Genomic DNA, 13,778 nt, shown 5'->3' with positions numbered 1-13,778 from the left:
ACCTGCTGTGACAAGTGCGTTGATAACCAGTGCACTTTTGTGTGCTGGATTCGTTAGTGGGTAATTCACCTGTGAGATAATTGGTAACCATATAAAAGGGAGGAAAATGATTGCTACAATAATAACCACCATAGGCAAGTGAGATGTCTTAGTGGATAAACCACTTGGGCAAACAATCTACCCAATCCACATAAAGGCCAGCGTAGCGGCAGCAACTCTGCTTCCAGCATTCCTAAAGAGAGGTGGGAGACAGAGACAGAGTCACTGTAGGCCGGCTGGCCCACTGGCCTGGCATTTGTAGCAGTGAACAACACCAGACCCTGCTTCAACAAGTGGAAACTGTCCTGTGACTTCTACATGTACACTGTGGTGCAGGCACGCGCACGTGCACACACACACACACACAGAGGAACCACACATATATGCTATGTACATACACATCATGTCCACACATTAAAATAATAAATGCATCAGGATATATTTCTTTAACTTCTCTTGAAGATAGATGTGTACACAGCAAATGTAATGACAGCCAGAGAAGCCCCACTTGGAATTCAAAGCACTGATGCCAGGTCTGAGGACCCTGTTCTATAGCAGCTAAGGCAGACATTTATTACAGGCTGTCCCACAAATGCTACGTGCCATGGTTTCATTTTCTGAGTTTTTCCTTTTGCTTGCCATTGACGTTGTCTGTTGCTTGCTTCTAATGACCGTACATTAATTTCTCCATTTGCTTTCTAAATTATTTTGCAGCTATTCGTCTCCGCTGCCTCAGTATGACTCAAGGTGATAACTGTGTCCTTTGTGTCTTTTTCATTTATGTGACATCCCTCAGTTAAATGGCGTCAGTGTCTGTAGAATGTCCGCACTCGTCACCCTGCCGTTTGCGAAACTAGACGCCTCTGAGTAGCACTTGTAGGGTCATTCATGGCACCCGTGACGTAATCTGAACGGTAGCACGATACAGAGACTTAGGAGCATCACCGTTGCGTGTTTCTCTTTGTTTCCACAACCCGTGTTGCATGTTGTTTGGGTTTTGCTCAGATCTTACACAGAATGAGTTTGGGAAACAAAATCACTGTGTCCCACGGTGTCATCGCAGACTCGTGTCCTGCCTAACCCACTCCCACCTTTCCTCCATCTGTTAGCTCTGTGTAAAGATCTTAGAAGGCTAAATGGCTGCACCACATGCTCTGTGGAGTGTCCAGTGGGAGGCTCTTCCAGTTTGTCATTCAAATCCTCTTAGTTTTTCCGCTCCATTTATTCTGATAGTCTTTGTAGCTGCCACGGTCTTATATTGGCAGCGCCCCCCCAAACCTCCCTATGCTACCTTCAGGCCACTCAGCTAACATCAGCCTGCATCTCTTGTTTGCCCATCCACTCATTAGTAGCCAAGTCTCACCTATGCCGTTTCTAAGCACACAAAGGAAATCTTTGACCATAGATTGATTCCATTGACATTGTGTGCTGGGACTCTGCTGGGCCCTTCAGGTCACGTGGTGAATATGCCAACCCAGTCTGAAGTGCTGTCTGTAATGTTGAGGCTCCGCTGTTGTCAGTGCAACACCCTTAATCCAGGCAAACAATGCAGTGTGCATTTGTACTAGCACAACCGCGATTTCAAGGCCAGAGTTTGGGCTGAGTCCTTCTTCACACACCCAGTGGTAATTAATCTTCACCATTAATTGCAGAGAAAACCCAGACTTTTGTCCCCTTATCTTGTTGCAGTGCCTTTGTTATTGAATGAAATCAGCTGATGCTCTTGTGCACATGCACATGCAGTATGTAGCACACGTATATCTAAGAAAATTAAGCACTTCAGAACCAGAGTGAGCCAGAGACCATTTTGCATTGGAAATAATGCATGTGGAAGCCAGACTGGTGAATGGAAGCAGATAGCCATTTTTGTTGAGTAGACAGGGGAGACTGTTTTTACTGTCTCCTTATTTTGGGGACAGCCTTTCCCTCTCCTGACTTGAATATCCTAGAGGCAAAAGTCTCTCAAGATAGCTAGAGTAATCTCAAGAGCGTCAAACAACAGAGAGAAAAAAATAGCTAAATCCAAAACCTGAGCAAGAGGTGAGCCCAGCTCAGTAGTGAGCAGTTGATAACAGAAGCGCACTCAGCCTAAGGGCTCTCTGCACCCCGTTGCCTCTCTCTGCTGGGGATGGCTGGCCAGTTTGTTGAGGAAGTCTTCCTCAGCTATGTAGGGGCTTCAGACCCGTTGGCCATGCTTGGATGATTATATAGAAAAGAATTTTGATGGATAGGATTCTTTTCTTAAAAGAATATAATAGAGAGCCATCGCACTTGCTGAAGACACTCTGGTGCTACTTGAATCATGTGTGTATTTTCAGCCCTAAAATTCAGCGTATAAGGATGTTTGTGTCGCCATCTGTCTGTTGGATTTGTGTTTACCAACGTGCCCATCGCCAACAGAGAAGGCTTTCCACTGATACAGCTGCATACAGGAAATACATTTTCCTTATTTGCTTTGCCAGAGAGGCTGATGACAGACACTTTCAGAAATAATGTTTAAGTTCTACTTCTATTACCACATGGAATGTTCAAATACATGTTTTAACCTCTATTTTTCAAATGATTACTGGAAAGATTTAATACCTTTCCATTAAAACCTTAGCAAATCTAGTCACCTGCTTTTATTTTTATATTTCATCTTAGTAAAAAAAATTAAGAGTGTTGGTATGAGTGAATTGTCCCTTTTGTCTCACAAGCTGTGTGTCTCACAAGCTGTGAAGTTTCATTCTATGTGTACTGGAATGAGCTCTCCTAAACAGGTTAGGGGAGAAACTAGGTAGAGTGAAAATGACCCTTGACTTGTTCCCTACGCCATCCTCAAAGGCTACAGAAAATGGTGGGAACTTTTTTTTTTAAATCTGCATCCCGTTCATAGATCATTTTAGTTCCAACTTGAATACTATCACTGTTCCTATCTCTGTACCTATGGTGACTTCCTTGCCTCCTGGGAGGGAGAACTTCCTTCCACCGAAACCCCCACTGTCTTCCAGTCTTTTCCCTGGGTGTGAGTTCCGTGCACGTCTGATGTGACTCCACAGTAGTGGCTTCCAAGTGTTGTGTTATAGAAGGCGGGCCAGCTGCCTTTTCCCGTACATTGACACTGAATTTCAAAACTCTTTGCCAAAATTTCCTTCTGTCTGTGATGGTGTCTGATCTTCCTCCTGTACAGGTTTCTCGTTAGCTTTATGGTGGACGCGAGAGGGGGCTCCATGCGAGGAAGCCGCCATCATGGGATGCGGATCATCATCCCTCCACGCAAGTGTACGGCCCCCACCCGCATCACCTGCCGCCTGGTAAAGAGACATAAACTGGCCAACCCACCCCCCATGGTGGAAGGAGAGGGATTAGCCAGTAGGCTGATAGAAATGGGTCCTGCGGGGGCACAATTTTTAGGGTAAGTTTCCCCAGTTTTTGCTTTGGCCCCTCTCACCACATCTTTGATTCCCCTTTAGTCCTTGCTAACTCAAGACATTAACTCCGAAAATGGCTTGATGAACCTCACGGGGGACTTGAGTGTGGTGTCAAAGGTCACCAAGCTGCGCAGTAGGCCGTGGGTTCCTTAACTCAAGTCACTGGCTAAGGCGCTTACGAACCGAGAAGCATGCTTTGTGCCCCACGGGTGCGTGGATCCCTGCGGCTACCCCATGGAAGTCAAGGCACCACCCTTAGAAAATATTACAGGTGGGATGACGGCTCCACGCTGTGTAAATGGCTACCTTGCGGACACGTCTCTTTCAAAGTAACTCTGAGAGACATAGCCCACCGGGGTAGGGTATTTTACAAGAAGGAAAACTAAATTTTGCTTCATTGTCTGAGGTGGCCCTTGGCAAGGCAGGCAGGCTCTGTCATGACGGACAGTGTGTTCACAATCTCCCCTTCTTGTTTCTCTTCCTGCTGCATGGATGTGTTACTCAGTAAACTGCACCTTCCCACCCATCCTCCCCCTGTAAATGAGGGCGAGAGCTTGGTTAGCCGAATCCTGCAGCTTGGGCCTCAAGGAACAAAATTTATTGGGTAGGATCTTCATAGACAAGACCAGATTGTCTACAATTTTTCCTTTCCATTTTCAGTTTTTTTTTCTGTCACACCCATGGTCTTATTCTTGTCTTCAGTTTGTTCTCCTATTTTTGGTTTTGGTTTTGGTTTTCTTTTTCATGCTTTCGGTCCATGTGTGTCACTGAGAGAACACACCCATAGTGGCTTGACTTAATGTGGCATTGCCGCTACCTTGTGCTTTCGAAGCATGTGGGACTCACCGCAAGCACTCCGCTGACTGTGTGCATCTGTCGACCCTCCTTTAATTTGAAATGTTTCTTCTCTGTGTACCTAACAAAGCTAGCCCGACCGCCTCATTTTAACCAGTGTAAGAGAAGGTATTTGCAGGCTTTGAATCAACGTTTGCCACAAATGCCGTGCGTGTGTGCGTTTCTTGTATGTATGTATGTATGTGTCTGTGCGTTTCTGTATGTATGGGTCTGTGTACGTGATTAGACTTAGAAAGCACTTACAGTACAGTGTAATCTTCATGGGCGTTGAGAATCAAAAGAAATCAACCAGTGAGTAAAATGATTTTGAATGTGTCAAGAGCACAGAATATTTAAAGAAATGTGGCTGGGGGCAGCTGGGATGTTCTGTTGAGTTGTCGAATGCCTTTCGTCTTGTCCAAGCTGAAATGTGTCTTTGTTTGTTTGCTTGTCTGACTGTGTTTGCCTTGGCAGTCTGCATGAAAAGCCTGTTCTGAATTGTCCTGCTTGGCTGTCCCCTTGGTCAAAGACCCTGCTTATACCTTCTCTCCAGCATTGTCGAGCATCCTACACAAAGCCACAGAGACAGTATCGGACACATTCACCTGCAAAGATTGTATCTTGTTCTCAAAAAATAAAATGATACCTAATATCTAAAGTATAGTTTAAAATTACGGGAAATTTCCCAATAACACTATTAACACTGCTAGAAATAATCGCTCTTGTTTTTACGTGTTAAAGAATAAAGGCATTTAAGAAACTCTGAAAAAAATAAAGGCATTATAAAAAAAATTTGTAATGATTCTGGCCGAAAGTAAAATCATGATATTCATCATTCTCATTTTAAATGAATACTTTCATAAGTAATCAGATATTCATGTTTTATTTGTGGTTTTGATCTGTATGACAACCTCTCCTTGTGTTCTTCCTACTGACGCCTATATGTGTTGCTACCACGTGTATATAAACAGCCGGGTTAAGACAGGTTGCACCCAACCTCTCTAAGAGAACAATGATACTGTCTATCAAGCATCACCCAAGAAAGCTGCACAATCCAATTACATGAACTGTGTGTGATTGTGGTCTGCTTACATCCATCCATCTTTTTATCCATAATCCTGTCGAACGTAATGAAATGATTTCCCGTGAATTGATTGGCGATCTTCAATTTGCAGTCATTCCCCTTCATTCGTTTGAGAAAGGACACTGTCAAAGCTAACGCCTTCCTATGACAACTTCATGCTGACGTGTGCTCTTCCGGAATGTTCCAGTATTCCCCCTACCCTCCTGATAGGTGGTAGTTAGGTCAGGCAATGAGGCTACCCAACACCTATTCACAGACAGAAAAACTAGAGAAACCTTTTTAACCACAAAACCTGGCAAACTGTTGGAGGGACTAGATTATGACAATGTCTGCTTTATTGCTGAGAGAAAAAAGAAAAACAAAGAGATGATCTTCATAATTAGAGCGAATTTCTTTTTTAAAGAAATGACTGTGTCCTTTTAGCTCATTAGCACCTCGTATTACATAATGTACCTATTATGTTTTTTTTTTTTTATTTTTTAAAAAATGAACCAGCTTTCTCTCTTTATGGCCTACCTTAGTCATGTTAACTCCTTCACTCAAATTGCCTATTTACATGTGTTTAACCCCCTCCCCCATTCAATTTGACACCTAACGCACAGTAGGCCTTCAAGACCTGTTTGTGAATGAATGATGGCATGTTATTGGGCTTGGAATATTATTTAATTAGCAACGATTCTGCAGCTTTGAGACCATTCCCAACCCAAATGGCACTTCCGATTCCCAACTCAGTACTGTTAATAATACTTTTTTTTATATATATATAAGAATTCTACTATTGAATTTGATACAAAAACCATGTGGCATTTTGTTTTCTAGCCCCGTCATAGTGGAAATCCCTCATTTTGGGTCCATGAGAGGGAAGGAGCGGGAACTTATTGTTCTTCGGAGTGAAAATGGCGAGACCTGGAAGGAACATCAATTTGACAGCAAAAACGAAGACCTCGCTGAACTGCTCAACGGCATGGATGAAGGTAACAGTGTCCCTGGATTCCGTGAGTGTGGGTGGGCAGAAAGCAAGGGACTGTGTCGAGTGATTGAAGGGCTACTTGAATGTCAAATGACGCAGGATGCAGGGTCTTCAGCACCTACTGCTCTTTCCCATGCCTAAGGCATGACTTTATGCTGACCCTGCTGCTCTCCCTAGCACCTCCACGGTTCATATGGACAGATACACCCATTGCTCCTTAGTTCTTTTGACCAAGTTTATCAGTCTTTCCAACACCTAAGAAGGCATTTTTAGTTAAAAGAGTAACATGAAGGGGGAAAAAACCAAATCCAATAGAGTATAAATTATTTGCCTATAGCATGAGCATTTACAATATTTTTTTTGAAATTTTTGTTCCATTTTCTCTTATTTCAACATCTTTTGTGATTTTTTTTTTTTACTGTCGCCTGAGCCATAATGTTTTTTGTTTGTTTTTTTGTTTGTTTGTTTGTTTTTTGGTTTGGTTGGTTGGTTGGTTAGTTGGTTTTTTTTTTAATGAGTGTCAAAACTTACTGGAGTTTTGATGTCTTATTCTTTGAGTTAGTGAGGCTAGTATGTGGCCACAGGTCTCTTTCACACATATTCCTTCTTTTGGGAAGTGTCTGGAGACATTAAGATAGGATTTCATGTAGCCCAGGTGGCAGCAGATGACCTTAAACACTTGATCCTCCTGCCTTTGCCTTCTCAGTGCTAAGATTACAATTGTGTGCCACCCATGCCTGGCTCACGTGCCTTCTGAAGGTTTTGTGATGCTTAGAACTGTATCAGTTTTTCCTAGTAAGCGTTGGGTACCAACTGGCTTTAAGAGCACACATTTGATGCAGTTTTCCTTGAGGAAAGTTAGAGACCTGGCTTATTAAATGGTGGTGTGGAAAGGAATCCTAGCTAACTGTAGCAGCGACTTTACTTCCTAATCTGTGTAGATGCCACAGTTGCTTTATGTAACGGCAGAGATCTGTTCCATAGAATCAAAATCAGCTCTTTTATCATTTTATTCACTGTGCTTGGGATTCACCTACTGGGGCGTCTTGTGGGCTCAGACCGTGGACAGATTTGGGGTATTTAAAGAATGATCGAGCAAGTCCCTGCATCCCTGTGAGCCTAAAAATGGAAGCTGTTCTCTGTATTTTTATAGGGTTACCATTAAGATGAATAAATAATTATGTGCAGCCCTTAGGAAATATAATCCTTAAGCTTTTAATAAATATCAGTTGTTGTCACCATTGTTTTCATCTATAGAAAAAAAAGAGCCATATCAAAAATTTGCTATAGTGTCTGCTATAGATAGTGTCACTATCAACTGTGCAATTTCAAGATAGCTATCTATATACCAAGGTAGAAAGAAACTGTTGCATCTATACTTAAATGCCTTTTCTTGTGGAGCTTCCAAAAAGAAAGTATAGCTCACAAACTCAGCAACTTTATTCTTTATTATTGTCGTTGTTGTTATTTTATGTGTATGAGTGTCCTGCCTGCATGTGCATCTGTGTACATGTGTTGGTGCCTCAGGAGGTGGGGAGCTTCCCTGTGGGTCCTAGGAATCAAACCTGGGATTTTCACAACAGCAACAAGTGCCCTTAACTGCTGGGCCATCTCTCCAGCCCAGTTTTATTCTTACTTAACAGACCACAAAGCAGACATCCGCCAAACCCAAGTGACTTACCCAGCTTGCCTTTCTGAGCAGAGGGGATATGGCTTAAATTCAGTTATACCCATTAAAAGAGTTACGATTATACCCACTTGTTTCCAAATGCATGTCCCAGGAGAAAGAAGATAAGTGGAAAATTCTAGAAACGTCTAGATTTGGTCCAGATGAGATTTGGTCAAGATTAAGTCCAGAACAGTCCTTGTAAGTCAGTGATACATTCAATGGGTGTAGATGATCCAAGATGTGTGCAAATAATGCTAGGCAAATAGGGCCCTGGCGTGAGTCAGGTGATCCCTCGGTGAAAGAGGAATACCCTGAGAATCCCACTCTCATGTGGCAAAAGTATAACTTCAATCTGTGTGTGTGTGTGTGTGCGTGTGTATGTGTGTATGTGTGTGTGTGTGTCCTTGCTTCTTGTTGGACAGCTGTTAGTGAGATAAAAACAACGCATGAAATAGAGCAATCACTTAAGATTTTATTAAAGAACTAAATCAACCCACTGTTACTGTACACAACCCGACAGTTTGTCTAGCCTTTTTTTTTCCAGGACAGGGTTTCTCTGTATTGTTTTGGAAGCTGTCTTGGAACTCGTTCTGTAGACCAGGCTGGCCTTGAACTCACAGAGATCCACCTGCCTCTGCCTCCCGAATGCTGGGATTAAAGGTGTGCGCCACCAATGCCCGGCTGTCTAGCCATAATAGGTGTCATGCTTATTAGACTCCTTTTACTACTCCCTCCTCCATACGTGCTCTCTGTGTATTGTATTAGTCTATATTCAAATAATCAGTCTTCCTCCAAGCGATTGTCTAAAATATTAATACCCATGTGTTTAATACCATCTCAGACAACATTCCAGTCTCCGGTTTTTACTAAGCAAGGCAGTTGTAGGTACGGGGGATGCTCAGCAGGTGAAGTGCTTGCCATGGAAGTAAAAGGGCCAGTGTTCGAATCCCTAGAGCCCTCTAAAAGTTGCCCAGCCCTGGCAGCTGCCTGCTATCCCGGCACTCAAGAGGCAAAGATAGGGAGTCCCAGAGGCAAAATGGCTAGCCAGACTATCCAGAATTGCCTAGCTCTGGATTTAGCAAGAAACCCTCCTTCAATAAATGCTTCCTTCAAGGAAGACTCCAGAGTTCAACCTCAGGCCTCCGCATGCACAAAGACACACACACATGCCAAAAGAAAAATAAGAGAGTTGTAAAGGTCAGATAGGCTTTATTTTAACATATGCAATTTTTCCATGCATACAAAAGTTAATTGATTGCTACAACAACTTCCAGGAACCACAGGCCCAAGTAGGGGGATAATTTTCCCAGTGTGATGTTGACGTTGGCATCATGGTCCATGGAAGTCATTGAAGCCAGAATTCCTATCCTGGCCTCACCACTCGCAGGCAGTGGGTGAGCTGATACGTGCAGAGTTCTTACAGAAATGCCTGCTGCACAGGACCACTTACCCATGTGACCATGCCCAGCATTGCCTTTCTGTACTGCACCGCACACGTTCACCTCTATGTGTTTGCAAATGAAGCAGGCTCAACGGTTGCGATGAATTCTTGTCCTGAGAGGACTGGGAGTCATCCAGGAGGCAAGCACTCAGGCACACCTGGGAGCTATTATTTTTAAGCTTCAGGCTTGCCTGTGAGAGAAACACCCCTCTTCCTCACCCCCCATTAGGTGCCCTCAAAGTGAGTGGCACCTTTCCCTGGTCTGGGTCTTGGACTGTGTCAAAAGAGAAGCTAGCTGAGCACAAATAACCGTTCCAGCTTCCTGGCTGGATAAGGTTGCTTTAAGCTCCGGTTAATGATGAATTAAATCTACCCTTGTGATAAACTCTACTCTTAAACTGTAAACCAGAATAAACCCTTGCGTGCGTGCATGTGTGTGTGTGTGTGTGCGTGCGTGCGTGCGTGCGTGCGTGTGTGTGTGTGTGTGTGTGTGTGTGTGTGTGTGTGTGTGTCTGTCCCAGACGAGGCCTATGGGTATGCAACTTTGTCACTCTACACCTTATGCCTTGAGACAGGGTCTCTCACTGGACAAGGAGCTTTTCCTTTTTTATCTAGGCTGAGTGACCAGCAAGCCCCAGCTCTCCTCCTGTCTCCACCCCATCCCCCACCTCCTCCTGACTTCAATCCCCCATCTACTGGGATTCTGTAGGCATGCCTGGCTATGCCAGGCTTTGTAAGTGGGTATTGAGGATCCAAACTCAGGTGATCATGCTTGCACTGATCATGAGGCACTGTCTCCAGCCCCTGTTGCCATTATTAAGCAAGCTAGAGCACCAGTACTTATGTCAATTAAGCAGGCATGCTGGCCCAGCTGTTAGGATGACAGGGTGCATGCCTGGGTGTGGAGAGCCTGCCCTTCCCAACTCGGGTTTCAGGTGGCAGAAGCAGTTTTTATCTCTGGCAGCAGACGGAGATCTTATCTCTGTCTCTGCAGAGGGAAAGATGCTGCGAATGGGTGAACAAAATTCACACGCACACACCCCATCACCAAGCTGTGCACCAAACTGAATCCTCGCTGTCAGTTTAACGGAAACCTTGATTAAACTCCAAAGTCAGGTCCTAAGAGCTATTTGTAGTCGTGCCAAACCTGGGAACATGCGCTAGAAAAGTCCTTCCTCCTCAGCGGTCCCCAACTTACAAATAAAAGCACTTGAGAAATGGTTTATCTCCCACAGTCCTCTGCAGTTAGGCCATGGATGCAAGTGGCTGATAAAAATAAAAATGAGGTACGAATGTAGCCCACACTAGATAGAAGAATGCACCCACTTCTAAATATATTTGTGTCAGTGGTATATTAGAAGTAAATTCCAGATTCAAAATTGGCACTTCGGCTCAATGCACTTTACCTTTATCAAGCTTGAGACAAATGGTAATTTTAAAAGTGCCAAGTCATTGTGGAGCAGGGAAGCTTTACATTTTGTACATGGTACACAGCACCGTCTGCTGGAATCATCTGGTATAACAGTCTTGAAAATTTTTCCAAATAGAAAAAGGTTCCCAACTCAAGATTGCATTTGAATCACCCAATAAAATAAATAAATAAATACAATTTACTTCAAATTCCCAAAACAAATCACGACAAAATGTTTATGTATTTTCAATCCTATTCCACAAACTGGCATTTTAAACCAACTGAGTAAAGAGTGCTGCATAGCAAGAGGAAAAATACTTCAAAACAGCCTCTGAAACCAGACACTTGGGAAATGAAAATTGAACCAAAGCAAACTGGCTTTAGTAATTCCCACTCTCATATGGTCTGTGTATATGGACTTGCCAGCAAGTAGATGTTATGACCATCAGTGGGTCCAAGTCATGACCTCAGGTAAGCCTCTCCATGCGTCAGACATAGCATGTTAGCGTCAAATTGGGCATCAGCATTACCCCCTTCCGTGTGGCATGCCTGCAGAGGCCAGTGGCATCAGGTCTAAGCTGTCACTCCTGAATGTGGTGTATATGGGCACCTGGTGGGATGAGTTTAACTTTGAGGCATTTCCCGTCATCCAGTTTCAAGATGGGATTGTATTAATTGTTTTTCTTCATAAATGGAGGGGTAACCATGTAAATGTTTGAAGACAGGCATGATGGGGTAATTTTCAAAAAAAAAACAGTGTTTCTATCTTCCCAAATGGCTAGCTAAGCTGAGTAGAGCTTGTCACTGAGCAGCAATTAAACCCTAGCACAGAAATTGTCATTTGGCGACTGCTGAGACATCTGTGTTTTTTTTCCGTAGACTTTGCACTCACACCAATCGGGTCACACTCGCATCAACCTGATCACACTCACTGCAACCTGGTCATGCTCACACCAATTGGGTCACACTCACACCAACCAGAGTCATGCTCATACCAACCGGATCACACTCACATCAACAGGGTCATAAGCAGCCTTTGAGAGCAAAGGCACCAGATAAACTTGGATGCTATGCTGGGAGCTGAACATAGACCCTCTGGAAGAGCAGGAGGTGCTCTTAACTCCTGGGCCATCTCTCCAGCTCCTGAGTTCTACATCTTTAAGGCCAGGATGGGAGTCCACTAAAACCTTCCCTACCAAACATGGCAAGTCTAAGATCTTCTGACCTAAGTGGGAGAAGCAGGCTTTCAGGCTCTGCTCTAAGACAGTCACATCGAAGTGTGGAACTGAGATTCTATACTGTTAACAAGCAACACTGTTGTTTCTTGGACTGTGCAAGTACTAGGGCAGTGCTTTTCAACCTGTGGGTCGCAACGCCTTTGGCAAAACTCCATCGCTGAAAACATTTACATTACAATTCATAACGGTAGCAAAATTACAGTTACGAAGTAGCAACAAAATAATCTTATGGTTGGTGGCCACCGCAGCCTGAGGAACTGCGTTAAAGGGGCATTAGGAAGGGTGTGCACCCCTGTGCTAGGGACTCCATGGGTGTGAGTGTGATGCGGGTGTCTCATATGGTATGGATTCCCTTCTGGACATTTCCTCCATGCAAGGGAGGAAAGCTAAGCAAAGATTCTTGCTCATATATTCCTACTTCTCTGTTCTAAGAAATGGACCACTTAAAAATTTCAATGTATATAAACTCATTCCCCACCCCCGAAAGATACTGGTATTGTCAGACTTTATTATTGGTTGTGTGGACTCATGAAAACTGTGAGAGGAGTTCTATATTCTCATGAGATTTTAGCTCCCTTAGGCCGTCCCCTAAATAGTAAGTAGCTAGAATTATAAACACGTGGCCGGAACAGACCTCACTGGGGACTAAGGACTAAAGCCACTTTTTCACACATAAATTTTTTAAAAGTCTTTTAAAAATCTTTTTAAGTTTTTGTGTGGCTGTGGGCGTGTCTATGGAGACCAGTGGACGGCTTTCAAGAGTTGATTCTTATAAATAGAGGTTTCTCTCCCACCCTCCAGTTCCCAAGTAACCACTCCGAGGCTTAACGTTAATTATAATTGTTTGGCCAGTGGCTCAGACATATTACTGACTAGTTCTCACAATTAAATTAACCCATTTCTATTAGTTTATATTTTACCACAAGGCCCGTGGCTTGTTATTGCATATCTTGCTTCTCCAGACTCTGCCTTCTTTTTTCCTGTATCTTTGCTTGGATTTCCCACCTGGTTCTATTCTGACTGTTGGCCAAATCCGCTTGTTTATTAACCAATGGTAATGAAACACATCGTCAGCTTACAGAAGGGCATCCCACAGCAGGTTCTGTCCTTCTCCAATGGGTTCCATGGACCTAACGTGGGTCACTGGGCTTGTAGGGCAATCACTTGTACCCACTAATAAGCCATCTCCCTGAGCCTTCCATGGAACTCTTTATAAAAACTATTAAAAGAGCCCACAACAGCTACTTCCTGCTACCTGTATTTTAAAGTATGATCTGAAGGCTTGTGGGTTCTCCAGAGGGGAAATCGTTTATACTTCTCTCGTTGTTGATTGAATTCCCCGTTTCTTGGTTACTGGTTTAGCAACTGCCGTATGCCAGCCTATCAGTGCCCAACAATGCTTAGTTTAATGTGGTTTCACATGGGTTAATTCGTCCTTTGGGAAAAGGAAACCTAACTTTTAGTGCACACCAACTTCGGAATCAAAAGCATTGAGTGAGAGAAGCTACCCCAGATAGTGGTTGTGTCCACAAGTTGAGGCCAAGCGTTGAGAGTTTGTGTTATTCCCACTCCTGGGTCTTTAGTATCCTATTTCCTTTTTCATTTGAATTAATTCTTTGAGAATTTCATATAGTTCTCCTAGATCTGCCCCCGACTTCCCCACCGCTCCTAACATAATGGCT

The 13,778-nt window shown here is 43.6% G+C and overlaps 1 protein-coding gene across 14 annotated transcripts in view; it reads left to right on the top strand.

Moving 5' to 3' along the window:
* The window catches only part of Ank3 (ankyrin 3), a 561,730-nt gene that overhangs the window by 495,369 nt on the left and 52,583 nt on the right, over positions 1 to 13,778 (top strand). For 11 of the 14 annotated variants that reach the window (XM_040732581.1, XM_013113893.3, XM_013113894.3 and 8 more), the window contains 2 exons: positions 3,209 to 3,433; positions 6,187 to 6,341. In XM_040732581.1, coding sequence (XP_040588515.1) covers positions 3,209 to 3,433; positions 6,187 to 6,341 — 380 coding nt within the window. Of the gene's footprint in view, positions 1 to 753; positions 787 to 3,208; positions 3,434 to 3,954; positions 4,054 to 6,186; positions 6,342 to 13,778 lie in introns of all 14 variants that reach the window. The other 3 variants (XM_040732583.1, XM_040732584.1, XM_040732585.1) reach the window with 1 other exon arrangement.

Source organism: Mesocricetus auratus, unplaced genomic scaffold (genome assembly GCF_017639785.1).
Source record: "Mesocricetus auratus isolate SY011 unplaced genomic scaffold, BCM_Maur_2.0 Super-Scaffold_100027, whole genome shotgun sequence".
Classification (NCBI taxonomy): domain Eukaryota; kingdom Metazoa; phylum Chordata; class Mammalia; order Rodentia; family Cricetidae; genus Mesocricetus; species Mesocricetus auratus.
Note: the sequence above shows the minus strand (reverse complement) of the source record. Positions and strands in the feature narration are given on the sequence as shown.